Source organism: Apostichopus japonicus, chromosome 12 (genome assembly GCF_037975245.1).
Source record: "Apostichopus japonicus isolate 1M-3 chromosome 12, ASM3797524v1, whole genome shotgun sequence".
In the NCBI taxonomy this organism is placed as follows: domain Eukaryota; kingdom Metazoa; phylum Echinodermata; class Holothuroidea; order Aspidochirotida; family Stichopodidae; genus Apostichopus; species Apostichopus japonicus.
In genome coordinates this window covers 9,429,782-9,445,925 of record NC_092572.1, presented here as the reverse complement: position 1 = coordinate 9,445,925, position 16,144 = coordinate 9,429,782, and the positions used below count along the sequence as shown (strand labels likewise).

The window sequence follows — 16,144 nt, the reverse complement described above, 5'->3', positions numbered from 1 at the left end:
CACAAGCCCTGCCATGTGTCCTTCCATCTTATCCACACGAGCAGTTGAAGACAATGCAATTAGAGGACGAAGCATTGACAGTAGTCTGGGGTTGCTGGAGATCTGGTTGGTCCCCAGGTGATGAGATTGAGCCTTGTGCTCCAGAGATCAAAGGATGGCTAAAGGAATTTCCAAAGCTCCTGGAAGAAAATGGTATATTGTATAGAGTGACTCCTGGCACAGATGGAAATTGTAAGCAGCTGTTAGTGCCAAGACGTATGCGTATGAAGCTATTAGAATCTGCTCACGATGATTGGGGACATCAGGGCATTGGCAGGACACTCTCTATCCTTAAGGCACGTTGCTTCTGGCCAGGTCAGGACAAAGATGTTGCAAGGTATATCAAAAATTGCTTCACCTGTACAGTTACGAAAGCCCCTACTCCGAAGGTTCGTACACCACGTCGTCATCTACTTGCGTTCCGTCCATTTGAGTTAGTGGCCATTGACTTTTTGAAACTTGATGTTGGGAAAGGTGGTTACGAGGATGTGCTGGTCATCACAGACGCTTTCACCAAATTCGCTCAGGCGATACCCTGCCGCAACCAGACCACACCAGTTGTTGCCAAAGCGTTACGTGAGAAGTGGTTTTCCCATTATGGCGTCCCACTAAGATTACACTCCGACCGAGGTCGCAACTTCGAGAGTAATCTCATCAAAGAGCTGTGTAAACTCTATGGTATCACGAAGACCCGTACCACACCCTACTATCCTCAAGGAAATGGGCAAACCGAAAGGTTTAATAGGACTCTCTGTGGAATGATCCGGTCACTAGATCCAAAGAAGAGGAGAGACTGGCCTGAGTTACTAACCCACCTTGTATTTGTCTACAATTGCACATCACATAGAGTGACAGGTTTGTCACCATTCAAGATGCTATTTGGCCGTGATCCTTACACTCCCTTGGACCAACTACTCAGTAACACTAAGGAGGACTGGAGTGAAGACTTTGTGCAGCGACAAGCAGAAGCAATACAGGAAGCCCATAGAGTGGCAACGGAGCGTATGGAATCATTGCACAACAAGGAGAGAGAGAAACACAATCGACTACCCCTCAGCGATCCGCTAGAAGTAGGAAGCAGGGTACTGCTCAAACGATGCGCTTTTGAAGGTCGCCATAAGTTGGAAGACAAATTCAACCGTGATCCCTATGTCGTGGTACACGTGAACCCAACTGGTGATGTCTATACAATACGACCACTCTTTGGAGGTGCACTCCAGACCGTTAACAGACGTCTCCTAGTATTAGATCCTCGGAACGATGAACAGGAAATTATAGAGCTGGAGGAACATGGTCCAGTCAACGAGATCGACCATCAGGTAATAGAACCAGAAACAAAAATTGAAACAGATGATTATACAGATGACTTCTTTCTTATGCCATGGTGGATGTTTAATGGTGCGGAACAACCAGAACCAGATTCGACACCTATACGCCGATCATCCAGACCCAACCTGGGAACACATAGCAACCCTGCTCGTTTACCTCGATCTGTGTTGGATGGAGCAGATAATACTAGTTAGTATGGTACTTTTGTGAAGTTGTTATTTTGGCAATGTTCTCTTATTCTAAGTCATTATTTGTAAGAGTCAGTAATCAAACTTTTGTATCTAAGACAACATGTAACTGTATTAAGAAATCTTTGTATCGACTTAATTGTTACCTTAGTTAATTATTTCCATGTCAGTCGGGACGATGACTGGAAATGCGGGGAAATTTGTAGTGAGGTGAAGTTTTGAATATTCAGAGCTTGGTACTACTTCTGTATCCTCAAGGGGGTATTACTATTGACCAATTGCTGGACACCCTCTTCACCCCCAAATAATAGTATCGTACTGCAGTTAATGTAGTAACTGCATTGTATACATGTACATTACTCCGTCAGTTTGCATGTAGTGATGTGAGCTGTATTACTACGCTGAATAGTAGGCACGCTAGCGTGGTGCATCCCAGACATTCTGAGCGTGTGTCTAACAAATAAACGAACGAAGAAAAGTGAGAGTATTTTGATAGAAGTCAAAGTGAAGTTATTGCGTTTCGATATGAAATAAGATTTGGAAGAAAAGATGTTTGGTTCTGTGTACACGTACAACATTCTATACTAGGCCGCTGTCACCCGTTACCCTGGATCCGCCACTTAAATGATCTTGTTGGGTTGAAGCTGTTTTTCCTCCCTTAAATACAAAGAAGACGTTAACGTTAAAAACTGAGTGTCGCCTTTATTGTTGTCACTGATCTTTACCGACGGGCTTACCCATTACCTTCCTCTCCCGTTTGGCCGCGTCCCAACAGTATGTATCATGTTATCTATGTATGCATGAGGACTATAATTTGACTACAGAACTAAAACATAACTGACTTCTAAATGTTGAATTTTTATTACAATAACTCTTTCAGTTCTGCAAATCTCTTTATATCAACAACAGAACCAGAATCAGTTAAAGGTCTCTAAATAAACACAATTTCCAAAAGTATATATATTTTTCATGGGTGGAAAATTATTTGTTTATAATTATGCAAAATTATCTTTGCTTCCATTTGACATAATATATTAAAACTACTACAACTAAAGCCCTGTGATGCAGTTTTTTTTTCTTTGAATATGTTATGGGTGAAAATTATAACATAACCACAGGAAAATATAAAATAACCAATATTAGATATAAAAAATAACCATACTGTACTTAACAATCAATAATTGTGACACAAACCTGGAAATAGAATCTGGCAGTCTGCATCAGACTTATCATTACGTAAAGAACTTGGTAATATGATCGCAATTTGTAACTCTGAAGGTTATGACAGGTCAAATTTTGTGGGGAAATTATTCGTATATGTAAGGCAAATTATCTTTGTTTCCATTTAACGTATTATATTAAAGCTACTACAACTAAGCCCCTGTGATGCAGATTTTATTACTTAGAATATGTTATGGGTGAAAATTATAACATAACCGCAGGAAAATATAAAATAACCAATATAAGATATAAAAAATAACCACACTGTACTTAACAATCATTGTGACACAAACATGGTTTAGAGTCAAGCAGTCTGCATCAGTCTTTAATTTATATCAAGAACTTGGTAATATGATCGCAATTTGTAACTCTAAAGGTTATGACAGGTCAAATTTGTTAGTTTGCACTAGTAAGTTATTGGTCTTGTCATATCAATTCTCAGAGTCCTCTTATTGGGATTGCAGTTTTGATGAAAACACAGACAAAAGTGACTGCTCCCAAAATGCAACTGACAGAATACTTACCGTAAACTGACAGTTGATTGATGATTTTACTCATTAATGATGCTGTTTGAAATAGATTAAATACATAGCTTCAATTTGGTCTGTTTCACTCTCCAACAAAATGTCTGAACTGTTTTTGACACAAAAATATACCCTAATTCATAGATACAGACTTACGCAGATGGAAAAAAAAATGTCTTTACCATGGATGAGACATGTTGAACTGGTGACATTTTGAGAGAGAAGACACATACATGTAGCAAACATGTTTACCATATAAATTTATAAAATGTCTGTACTTCAGAAGAAAATTAATCTTTTCTGAACTGGATGAGCCTTAGTCCAATGTTTTAATGGTAGGATCAATTAAAGTTGACGTCTAGGATACAGCTGGTTGCCAGTAAGTATTTTTAACCTTATTGATTGTGATGTATATTCATACATTTCATTTCAAGTCTAATTGTAGCCTACTGCTCCATGTGAGCGTGCAGAATAATTTACCTCAGACCAAATATGGGAGGGTCCTATGTGTACAAGCTAGGGGATGTTCACTGTTATGCTAACAAGGCTTCAAGGCCATCATTATAGGTCCCAAATATGCTAGAAATATAGTCAAATATTGCCCATTCTGAATGTGTCAACTTCAAATGGTCAGAATTTTACTACCAGCACCTGGAGAGTATTTTTGCCTCACTGAGACGGTTAACTGTCTAAATTATCACTCCTGACTATTCTGGAAATAAATTGGACATCCAGAAAGACCAAAAAAGTCCTTTACAAGACTTTTAACAATTGTTAGCACGCTAACATTGGGCCATTAACTCATGACCAATTAAAGACCTAACAAAGTTGTCTCTGTTCATTTGATGTTGAACCTACTATGATAACATTATTATCAATCAATCAAACTATGAAACCCCACAGTGAATGAGTGAATAGACTTATTAATGAATTGATTGAATCCTCAATCATCACTCATTTGTATAAGCAAAATAAAAAAATGACTGGGAAAAATTTTGGGCTCTCTTTAATGAAACTTGACTAGTAAAAGAAATAACCTACGACACTTTTGTGGGATGTTAGGATCCGACATCTATTTTATAAAAGAGTATTAGCAATCTCACCTCCTGTGCTGTTTAAATGTCACATACTCCTTTTCTTTCTTGAGGACTGTTGTACTTTTTGCTTTGCGTAACTCATCAAGTCGCTTTTTCAAAGATGATACTTCAGATTCCAACTAAAAATAAATGAAGAATATTTAATGTGAGCTGTCACATTTGGCATACTGTTCTCTTATGACCTTTTCAGTTCAGAAAACCTGCCGGATTTTTCAGCTGAGGTGGGGAGGAGGGGGGATGAGGTGGGTGCATTAAATCTTTGGGACAGGCAGCCACTTTTTGTAGGAACCTGAATGTGGGTGCATTTTGGTTTTCTTCAAGCATAAGTTAAATCCGACATTTGGACAACAAACAAAATATTAATAAGCTTTTATAGACTCAGTAGTACTCAACGACATATTAGAAGTGTCAAACATGCATTCCATTGCCCTGCCATTACGACATCTTTCGCAGAACAGGTACTGGCTGTGAACAATAATCATAGCAACATGACGCTATTTCCAATATCTGTATGAAGTGGGCTAATTAAAGGCCTAACGTCCAGAAGACGAATCAACCAACCTCACGAACTCTCTCTTTCCATGCTGCTTCATTTTGTCGAACACCTGTAGCTTTCGTTCGTGGTGACAAATAATTATTGGAAACCTTTGACATTTTGATGGTACGCCTCTGACATCTAGGCTCGTGGAATTACTAACTTACGTAATGATGTATCATAGCTGATGACGTCAGGTTATCAATTTACTGTAATTCTACGGTTTTACTAGAATGCTGAGTTCGATAGGATGTAGAACATATCAATATACAACAATATGTATGTGTCGTACAATCTAAACATTATTATTTTTTGTATATAGGCACCTTCCAGTTTACCAAACTTTGTAACAGCGGGAATGGGAATACCTCCTCGACCTTCGACCCTCCCATGTACGACGTACCATACACGTACCCACCCCAATCGCCAGTATAAATATTGTGGTTGAGCGTGAACCTATATGTACATGAACAACACGATTTGACATATAATGCGAGCTATACATTCCAAATATTAAGCTGGTGGCGTGAGGTTCCTCACCTACAAAGTTTAGACGTCAAATAATGCATATTATGATGCATATTTGAACTATAAAGTAGTAATTGTTATATAGTAACGCAAGATTAATTGTGCTGATAATTTACGTTTGATTTCCATCCCTCGCGCTTGATCCACGTCTGAATATACAGAGGAAGTTCGAAGGTCAGCTATCCCCCCCCCCCACCCCACCCCTTGTGATGGTACATTTTACAGGTCATCATTCTGCAGATAAAGTGGAAATTTGAGATAACAAATGGTCAACATATACAGATAAAACAGTACAAAATTTCGACTTTTAACATCAACAAAGTTGAAAAAAAAAAGGATAGGAAAATGCTGGTGACAAAGAAATGCAGAATTTTGAGATAAAATTGTGAGATAGAATTTCGATATCAAATGGTCGAAACTTGAAAAAAGGTTGTCAATTTGGTTATGGTTATATGTTCAGAAATGCAAGTTGCCTCATTTCCTCAAAGGCTTGACTTTAGCCTACTCTCCGGGGAGCAGCGGTAACGTGCATACCCCTCACCCACCCGCCCCCTTCCAAAAAGTTTTTATTTTGTTTTTGGTATTTATTTATTACGATTTTCCAATAATTTATACATTAATGTAGTTGTGCATGATACAAAACCTCTTTTCACGCGTTTGTCGAAACTTCAGATGTTTAATTTATATAGTACTGAACCAGGATATAGTGCACTAGACATGCACACCAATGTCAATATCATGTTACCTCAGACGTAAGAGTGCTGGGGGTTTTCGTGCTCATGATCTGTATGGGTACGGTATATTTTCTTTTAAAAAAAATTAGTCCCTGTTGTATACTGAAGATTGAATACTGCGAGGAGTCGCCAATTTCTTTTGTTTACAAAGAGAGGGAAGCAAAATCAATGTTAGTTTACAGAGGCGGAATGTTACATCTTAAACTAGGTTCCTAAATATATCTTCCGTCAAAATACGATCCTCCGAAAAAGGTAATCCTCCGCACTTGTCTTTCAGAAGAGAAGAAATATATTTATAACGTGTAGTTAATATAGAAAGTCTGTAACTGCTTCATCTCTTTCGCGTTCCATGGCCATTACGCTTTGGCTGTACTATACTCGTCTTATCGTTGCTAAGGAAATGTGTTTACAAAGAAGCTGATCGTGAAACCGATAGCAACACGTCAAAGTGCGAGTTTTATCTATTTTTGTTTCATTTCACAAAGCTAACAAACTGAGAAAAAATGTCTGACTTGGGGTCTGATTTCGATGAAGAGGAACAAGGACCGTATTTAGGGGTAATGTTCTGCTTCCATGCTCTATCCCTCTGCTATCATTCTGCAAAATCAGCTTGGCTACAGTCGTGAAACTGTGTAAGCTAGCCTAAGTTCGTCTAGGCTAGGACTAGTATAAAATTAATGTATGATTTTGTAATGAACTATCCAAGGCTAGTATGAGATGGTAATAAGGTAGATTCGCGATAGCAAAGTGAATGCTGTTCTTTTAAGAGATAGCTGTGATGAAGATCTCGCAAACTTTAAGCTATGTGAGTTCATCGATTTGACCAGATTACGCAAGAAAAAGGTTGCTTGCAAGTGACGTTTTGTTCGTGTCACTACGAAATGCAGACAGTACAGTAATGAAACGTGATACCTTGTTATCTTTAGCCAGGCTTGGGGTAATCATAATCAGTAATCGTAATCGATTACAATCGATTACACTTTTTGAAGTAATCGTAATCGATTACTTTTGTGAAAACTACAAAGTAATCGTAATCATAATCGATTACAAGGGCAAAGCAATCGTAATCGTATTACATTTATGATTACAGTGAAATTTGAATGAGAAGGGCAAAATTAGTAGAAATGATTAAAACTAATTCTTACTATTGGCTTTTAGTGTGACCAAAGAAGTGTTCCTTCTTCTAGAATTCTCTAGCACAATAAACTTATACTAAGAAGTACTGGGGATTTGATCACCATATTCAAGGATTTTTTATCTGCCTCTCAGCGTCCACAATCCTTTTGCATACACAACTGGTTGACATTAGTTGACATGGTGTGGTGATTATAGAAAATTATTTCATTAGTATATTAAACACTTAACAAACAATAACAGTCAGGCTGACAAAATACATGTTATAATGTAAAAGACTTTTTAGTTTAGCTGCTATGCAGAAATTATTAGTTTACAAAATATAGTGTTGCATGAAAATCTTCATTTGTTCTACTTAAGTATTTGTCTGTTTACTCTTTGTCTGTTTAAATTGTATTTTTTACTGGACTTATGGGTTACACATCTTAAACGTGTTAAGGCATAAATGTGTAATGCCTGGTAGGAATTGTAGATATAGTTCCACAATTTTGTCCGTATATACTGTAAATGCCCTTCTTTTGCCCTATTTCATTGCCCTATTTCCTGGCAGAGAGTTATATTAAACAGATATGCAGAGGATTGTGCAAGTAACCACAATGTAATCGTGATTGTAATCACGATTACATTACAATGTAATCGTAATCGATTACTTCAACTTTAGGCTGTAATCGTAATCGTAATCATACATTCTCAAGTAATCGTAATCGATTACATTCAGATGTAATCGCCCCAAGCCTGTCTTTAGCTGTATTGTTTGTACACCGTGCTGTGGGTATTGACCGCAGCAGTATGTACTGACTGTACACTAGTGTCTAATTACCGACAGTAGCAAGCTGTGTTTGTGTATTTTCTGGGATGGATGGTTGTGTCTAACACTTCTGTTACACCTCATTCGAAACTAGGTCAGAGTACCGGCATTAGACGTTTCTTTTTGCACGAGTCTTCACACCCTTTAACTGTTATTTGTTTGTGTCCAGTGTAAAGAGTGAAGGAAATATTCCCATATTATACTTTCTAGAACTTTCTGATTGCACTTGTTATATATAGGCCTACATTAAAACTTAAAAATTGAGCGAATATCCAACATGACGGAAACACAATTTTTCTGTGGTGGTAGCTGTTAGGCCCTTTTGGTAATATTACTAAGTTACATAACTAAGAACTAACAGTGTAGTGTTCTTTGTTACTGTGACTACTTGTATAAGTGTAATATTGTAATGATGCATGCCTGAGTGCCTACCTTTTCAGGTGCTCACTGCCTCATGAGAGTTAATGTAAATATATTCAGTTGCACACAGACCTCTTTCCTGTTAAGTTGTTAACTTACAAGTCTCTTGTGTTCTGTAGGCCTTAGTGTTAATGTGAAAAACTGCATATTTGAAACTTTTACCTTCTAAACTACCCACAATTCTATATCATTTTCATCAAGGTTCCGTCAGTGAATCAGTTAGAATAAGTCTGATACCAAATGAGATTTATCAATTCTGAGTCTCAACTTAGTTTTATATGTCCTACAAAGCCACAAAATTAATTGGTCACTCAATGATAATTCTTTTTCTTCTTTTTTTGTTACTCCTGATGATCTCAGGTCTTAATAGGTTGTCCTTGTTTCCTAATTAATATACTAATTTCTTAATTTGTAGGAATATGAAGGAGAAAGAAATGAGAAAGAGGAAAGACATGGTAAAGGTAAAGCAACTCTTCCAAACGGTGATATTTACGATGGGACGTATGAACACGGCAAGAGACATGGACAAGTACGTAAACTCATCTATGTATGTATGTATGTATATGTGATCTTCCCGCAAGCAGGAACTCGCGAAAGAAGCCATGGAGGCTTATAGACTCGCAAGCTGACCGAAGCCAATCTCTCGGCACACATCCATTTAACGTCCATGTCGGGAAGTTGTTATTGAACAACACCCTTGCCAGACGACACACATTGCTGTCGGCGGGAATCGAACCGGGGATCTCATGACTGGGAGACGCCGGCGTTAACCACTAGGCTATACACTCCGCCTCATCTAGACTCTTACTTCTTTGTGTTCTTTTCTCCTGTTAGGTCTTTAAGTAATGTTTAGTATTTAAAGCAGCTATTTGAAATTGCTGTTGCTTTTCATTCTATAATTTAAAAAATGTCTTTTCCAATGCATTTCCCTAGTTTGCATGTCTAGTCAAGTTTCTGCTTAATGATGGAGAGAAAAAAATTCAAACATTAAAAGTTTTTTTTTACGTCTTTGCATGTGATGCTGTATGTACTGTAGGCCTATTTCATGAATAAAACTGTTGTGCTATGCATTATCTAGACTCGATATCTTTAACTACTCAATATGCACTTTCATTTGATGCCAAAATCTTGCACTGTGTCTTTGTTTTGAAGTTAAAAGATTAGGTAGGTTTGGCAAAATTTTGCAACTAACCAAAGAGAGCTGCTCTAAAGTAGAATGTACTGTAAGCATCTTGTTGAATGTCATAGAATTATTCTCATTGCAATCATAATCAAAGTCAGAAAGATATTAAAGATTTGTTATTTATTGTTTTTGAAGTGTTAGACAGATTACTAGTATAGCTTGATTGTTGGAATTCAGTAAGTTGGTAAATAAAGTTCCAAAACCAAACATGCATTAAAGAAACCTGATCAACAGAGCCGATTGTGTTGGTAAACTAAGCTACCCCACTACCCTAGAACTGCTGTATATGAAATATGGAACTTGTCAGTGATTTGGGCATTGATCTCATATTTTTGACAATCCCTGAGGAAGCCAGATTCTGTGTGGTTTTATTCTGCAATTGTTTTTTTGTTTCATGTAGTTGTATAGATGGAGAATGTACAGTACAGTATAGAATTCGCATGCATCAACCTTCGTCTTTTTTTTAGTTTGGACATTCATGACCGAACATGTTCTACTTTTCTGTTCCATCAAGGGTACATACAAATTCAAGAATGGTGCTCGATATTTGGGAGATTACAAACACAACAAGAAACATGGCACGGGGACATTCATCTACCCAGACGGATCCAAATATGAAGGTTTGTCTTAATAATGAGCATGTTAACTGCCTTGCCTGAATTAACTTTGATTTTGTCTTTGAAAGGTGACCTTTAAGGTTGAATTCCATGGAATGATAAAGTGTGTTCATCTTTGATATGGTTGCATTGAAAATGCTCCATTGTGTGATGATCATTGGTGTTTAAGAAAGCTGTTTAAGATATCCTTCTAAGGAGTTGGCTGACATTGTGTTCTTGTAAGATAATGTCTGTGTTGTGTATGGCCTGAGACTGTGATCCTTGAGGCTGGAATAATACCAGGACAGTGAAAGCAATAAGTAGTTATAACCGTTGGACGTTTCCATTCTGCAGGTAACTGGGTGGACGATCAGAGGCACGGATACGGTGTGTACACCTATCCCAATGGTGACATCTATGAAGGCGAGTGGCAGTCTCATCAAAGACATGGACAGGGCGTATATACATACAAAGACACAGGCTCCAAGTATGTAGGGTCGTGGGTAGGAGGAAAGAGAGACGGTGCAGGCGAGCTCATCCATGCCAACCACAGGTACCAAGGAGGATGGATTGGAGATATGGTAAGATTTGGACTTACTTCTTCCACATGAAAAACATTATGAGCTTATCGAGGTTCTTGACCAGGTCCTAGAATTCAGCCAAACCCACTCCCTCTCTCCTACTCACTCCTTCATCCCCCCTCCCTCCCCCAAACTTGTAATATTCTTCAATCCATGTTAATAACGTAAATAAAGAATAAAGCACACAGCCATGGCAATACATGCTTCCTGATCTAGTTCTGATAGTTCTAAAGGCTTAAGAGAATTCAATAACAATATAATATTATTTCGAGAGTGAGGTAAGAGAAACAGAATGGCAAATGAGGTACATATATGTCCAATTGAAACTGACGGGTCAGAATGCTGTGGTCAGAAGGTTACAGATAATGACTCTTTGGGAGGGCTAGGACCTACATTAAAGGGATAGATATTTGCTCAATATTACACCCATGCCCTTCCCCTCCCTTTCATGTGACATGTTAGAAGTCATTAACTTATTAACAGATTTATCAGTTGAGCAGTTGAAATATTCTCTTTTCCATATTTAATTGTAAAAGAATGGAGCCACAATTCATCGTATTATAGATGGCAAAAATGTCAGTCGTATCAAGGGTTATCAGTTTTGGTTGATATATTGATTGGAACTAATACCCCTGGTCTCAACCCCTTCCCTCTCTCCTTTAACTCTTTCCTTATTGTTCAACTGCTTCAATTTCTCTGACCAGCAGTGTCATGATAGAATATGTTGGATAATTTTGTTTACGTTTCATAGTCATAACTGTATGACCATTGATTTTTGCTTCTTTTATATGTTTATATGATCTCCATTTAGTGAAGTTGAGAAAGATGAGTTTTTTCTCTTTTATTCTTCACTTCCCTGTCTCTTCTCTCTTGATTGCACTATCATCAAAAGTGGTCTAATGCAAACACAAACCTGGTTTATATCTTTGTCTTTCACAGCCTCAAGGTCAAGGCAAGTACGTTTTCGACATTGGGTGTGAGCAGCATGGACAGTATGTGCCTGTTGAACAGGTGAGTTGTTTTTTCCAGCTTTTATTGTCATTATTAGTTTACCAATGAATATGTAGAGCAAAAATGCCTTGTGATCTTATCGAAACAAGAAGAGAAGAGCACATGACCCCAAACCCACCCTCACACCCTGAAAAAATGCCCTATCCATGCTATATACTGCACATAAGACAAAAGCAATTATGTTCTGTAAAAATTGTAAATGTTTCCTAATTTTTAATGATTTCATGATCCATTCATGATGTTTCACTTGTGACAAAATAGAAACTTAAAATTGTGTCGTATTTTTTTATTTATTTTTATGTCCCTTGTGTATTTCTTGATAACTTCAATGCCTTATGCGTTGATTTTTTTTTGCAGCCCCAGGGAGGTGACGCTGAAGAAGAAGAGGCCCAGACAGTGACTGTTCCAAAATGGCGAGCAGGAGAGATCCAGGCCATCAGCCTCTACAATCCTGCCGAGGAACTTACCAAGGAGGGAGAGGATGGTGAAGAGGAGACTGCTGCTCCTCCTGCCGATGAAGAAAATCAGGATCAGCCCAAAAATGAAGAGGAAGGAGGAGAGGCGGCAGCACCAGCAGAAGAAGGAGGAGGAGGAGAAACGACTGCAGGTGAGAATTACCTGGAAAACTACTCATTGGTTGCACTTTCATTTGCTAAAAGTATACAATACTTAGCTAAGTTTTGTTAATTGGTTAGGAGGATTTTGGAAGACAAGCAAAAATCTGCCTGCACCCTCCAGAGTGGAAACCATTTACCAATTGAGTTTATACCCATTTGTGAAACTTTCAACTGGGAGGGAGGGTTTGGGTGCTGAGTGGGGCAAAGGGGGAGGGGGGAAGGAGATTAATCCCACATGTCTTATTCCCCAATGAGAGTGATATTGCACTTCCCAGCTGGTCCTTGTTCACTGTAACTATTGACTGGAACAGTCTTCTGTATGAACTCTGTACAATATTTCTTTATCTATGTATGAATGGTTTATCAACTGCATTATTTAGCCTTATTACTTCAAGACAACAACATACTTTGCAATGAGTCGTACATGTAGATTATGTTAGTTTCACATCTGCTGTGCAAATGTCGCAAGACCAACATTTGGCAAAAAAATCATTCTCTTCCCAAAGATTGTCATGTCTTATTCCCCAATTAGCGTGATATTGCACTTCCAAGTTGGTCCTTCTGCTGTAACTATTGAATAGAACAGTCTTCTGTATGGACTCTGTAAAATATTTCCTTTTCTATGAATGGTTTATCAACTGCATTAATTAGCCTTATTACTTCAAGACAATTACATCGTTTGCAATGAGTCGTACATGTAGATTATGTTAGTTTCACATCTGCTGTGCAAATGTCCAAAAAGACCAACATTTGGCAAAAACCATTCTCTTCCCAAAGATTGTCTTTCATTCATTGGTTTTAACACTTTTGGTTATTATTTCCATTCATTAAGGATTAATACATATCAAAACCAGGGTATACAATCAAGTTAACATAATATTATTATTTTTTGTTGAAGGACCCTTTGATAAATGTTACCTCTAGTAACTAGAAATCATATCTGAAGGACCTTTGAGAAATATGAAATTTGTGAATTCTTGTAAATATTGAGAAATATTTCTTTTGTTACATCTCTCAGCAGAGCCTGCTGCAGAGAACAAAGAAACACAGCCAGCAGAGGGCGACATGGAAGCACCCACGGAAGCACCTGCACAAGAGGAGACAGAAGAGACACAAGAAACCACAGAAGATCCCCCCACACAGGGGGGAGGGGGTGAAGGAGAGGAACCCCCACCAGCCCCGACAGAGGAACCCCAGCCCACAGAAGAAGAGTCATAGTTGTGTCAGGAAAAACTGAACTCTTTTACAAAAGACAATTTTTGGGTGGAGACAACATTTTATCTTGTTCAGTTCTCCCAGCCCTGGTTCCCATCCACAAAGACAACAGATTACGTATACCTTGATGAATATTGTACTTTTATCGTGGGTACTCAATAAAAAAAGAAAGCTACGTTTGAAGAGAAAAGAGTATGTAATGTTTGCTTTCAATATTCACAGTGCCTTGTAGATAATGGAAAATAAGATGAAAATTGCATCAAAGCCTCGATAATTGTTCAATTTTTTTTTACATTACAAACATTATACTTGACCTCCCTGCCTATGTCATTTTGAAATTATCACATTGAGGTTGGTTTTGTGGTTTGTGCACATGTTGGTTCTTTTACTGAAAGAAATATTGAACAACTATTAACAAAGTCCAAACCCACAAATATTAGGGCTTTTGTGAACAATGTGAGGGCGTTTTCTCTTTAACATCTGAAACAATTTTCACTAATGGATGGCAGTTGCCAGTGAGTAAAATATTAAAATCAGACCATCTTCCTATTATACTGTTGGTTTGTGAAAGTTTGAAAATGGATTAGTGGAACTCCAAATATAAGGTACGCATTGCGTAGGAAGGATGAAAGACCCAGAAATATTAATATTAACATGTAGTTTTTGTATCTGTAATTCTTTGTACAATTCCAATACCGTCCATAATTGTTACTGTATGATACATTCCATTCAAAAATAAAATTTGGTTTAACACTATTGGTAATGATTTAAAATCAACAAGACATATATAAACCAGAATTTAAAGATGTGAGTTTGATCCAATAACTTCAACTACCTTTTCCATGATCACAATGTGTCGTAACTGTTATGTTCCATCCCTCACTATTGAGATTAAATCCTGGTTACTGTTATTGTTGACAACATTGAACTTTCTGAGAGATCAGAATAAAGGCACTTACAGCCATGCAACCTGCCTTACCTAACCTTACCAGCCTTACCTAAGCAATGGTATTTCATACATTTTTAGATAAACCTTGTATTTATGAATCTCTAGTTAAAAAAAAAATGAAAATAAATCTATTATGTGCATTGTTTCATTTATCATCTACTGTTCTTTATGGGGGGGGGGGGGGGAGGGAGAGAGGGGGTTGTAAAATTTATTTTTAAAAATTTGAGTGGCTTTAAACAATTTCAATCACAGTAAGTAATGGGGGTGGAGTTATATATATTTTGATAATTTTAGGGGAACTGCTTAAACATGCATATCTGCAATACATTGTTCCTTTCTTAAAAGAGAGAAGTGTATTAAAAGTGAGAGGTGACTCCATTATGACACCTGTTACTCATGATATTGTGATCAGGCTTCTCTGTGAGTTGTGTGGAGGGGAGAGGGTGGATTTTAGAGAGCTGCTGGCTTTTGGTTAGAGAGCAGAAAACTGTGAATCGGTATTATTACAGGTCATTGTTTTCCTGGTGATAGTGTTTTTCAAACCCAACAGATCTTTCTATGTTTTTATATTTAAGGGTCCAGACCTGTCATCTCCCCCCCCCCCTCTCTCCCCAAAAATGGGAACTAGAAATACCCCCCCCCCAATAAAAAAAAAAGATATTGGTGCCCGAAACCTGTGGTTTGCAAAACAATCTTAAGTCAAAATCATTGTTTGAACATTAAAGGGTGTGAAGACTCGGGTACAAAGAAACGTCTCATGCCGTAAATCTGACCTAGTTTCAAATGAGGTGTAACAGAAGTGTTAGACACCACCATCGATCCCAGAAAATACACACACAGCTTTCTACCGTCTGTAATTAGTCACTAGTGTACAGTCAGTCAATGCATACAGCTATGGTCAATACCCACAACACAGTGTACATAGCAGCGATGGACATCTCAGGTCTAGATAAAAGATAACAAGGTATCACGTTTCATTACTGTCTGCATTTTGTAGCAACAAGAAGAAAACTTGCAAGCAACGGAAAGTTAACTTTTTCAGAGCGCGGTTTTGAGCGAGTCTTCAATGCCTTTAATATATCAAAAAATCCTGAAAAAAAAATATTTGTTTTGCTACAATTTTTACCTATGGAATTTGATGATTGACAGGTCTAAGGGCCTTCCACCGCCCCTCCTCAGCACCCCACGATGGGCAAGCTATGTCTAACTTTCTTTGACAGAAAAACAAACTGAATGACACTTAATAGACAAATTATAATACACTTGTCGATACTATAAAGCGTGCAAAATACGATAGCTTTAGAAGAAAATTTCCACTCAAACTTAAATAGGTTACATGAGCATGATAAAAATTAATTTTGTTTTGGCTGAAGCAGATTGATCAGGCTGCTAATGATATGAGAAAGTATTGACGTCTTCGGTCTAAGAATTCACC

General features: G+C 37.7%; 2 protein-coding genes across 3 annotated transcripts in view; one reads left to right on the top strand and one right to left on the bottom strand.

Annotated features, from left to right (window-relative positions):
• The window catches only part of LOC139977121 (uncharacterized), a 28,629-nt gene extending 23,461 nt beyond the window's left edge, over nt 1–5,168 (bottom strand). The window contains exons 1-2 of the mRNA XM_071986220.1: nt 4,960–5,168; nt 4,405–4,517 (exon numbers count right to left, since the gene is read on the bottom strand). Of these exons, the coding sequence (XP_071842321.1) occupies nt 4,405–4,517; nt 4,960–5,052 (206 nt within the window). The 5' untranslated portion in view covers nt 5,053–5,168. The remainder of the gene's footprint in view (nt 1–4,404; nt 4,518–4,959) is intronic.
• A 1,399-nt stretch (nt 5,169–6,567) lies between these two features.
• LOC139976875 (radial spoke head 1 homolog) lies at nt 6,568–14,861 on the top strand. 2 transcript variants are annotated; one of them, XM_071985744.1, is made up of 7 exons: nt 6,568–6,752; nt 8,973–9,086; nt 10,255–10,360; nt 10,691–10,917; nt 11,857–11,928; nt 12,286–12,535; nt 13,567–14,861. In XM_071985744.1, exons 1-7 carry the CDS (start codon nt 6,699–6,701, stop codon nt 13,761–13,763), a joined length of 1,020 nt encoding a protein of 339 aa, XP_071841845.1. In that variant the 5' UTR covers nt 6,568–6,698; the 3' UTR covers nt 13,764–14,861. The 2 variants fall into 2 exon arrangements, with proteins under 2 accessions (XP_071841845.1, XP_071841844.1); XM_071985743.1 differs by having other exon boundaries at nt 13,564–14,861.
• The last annotated feature ends 1,283 nt before the right edge of the window (nt 14,862–16,144 follow it).

Bases quoted from the DNA above. Each gene is read 5' to 3' on its own strand.
- LOC139976875 (XM_071985743.1), top strand. From the start codon at position 6,699: ATGTCTGACTTGGGGTCTGATTTCGATGAAGAGGAACAAGGACCGTAT. The intron at 10,361-10,690 runs GTTTGTCTTAAT...TCCATTCTGCAG, and splicing joins AGACGGATCCAAATATGAAG to GTAACTGGGTGGACGATCAG. The intron at 10,918-11,856 runs GTAAGATTTGGA...TGTCTTTCACAG, and splicing joins GAGGATGGATTGGAGATATG to CCTCAAGGTCAAGGCAAGTA.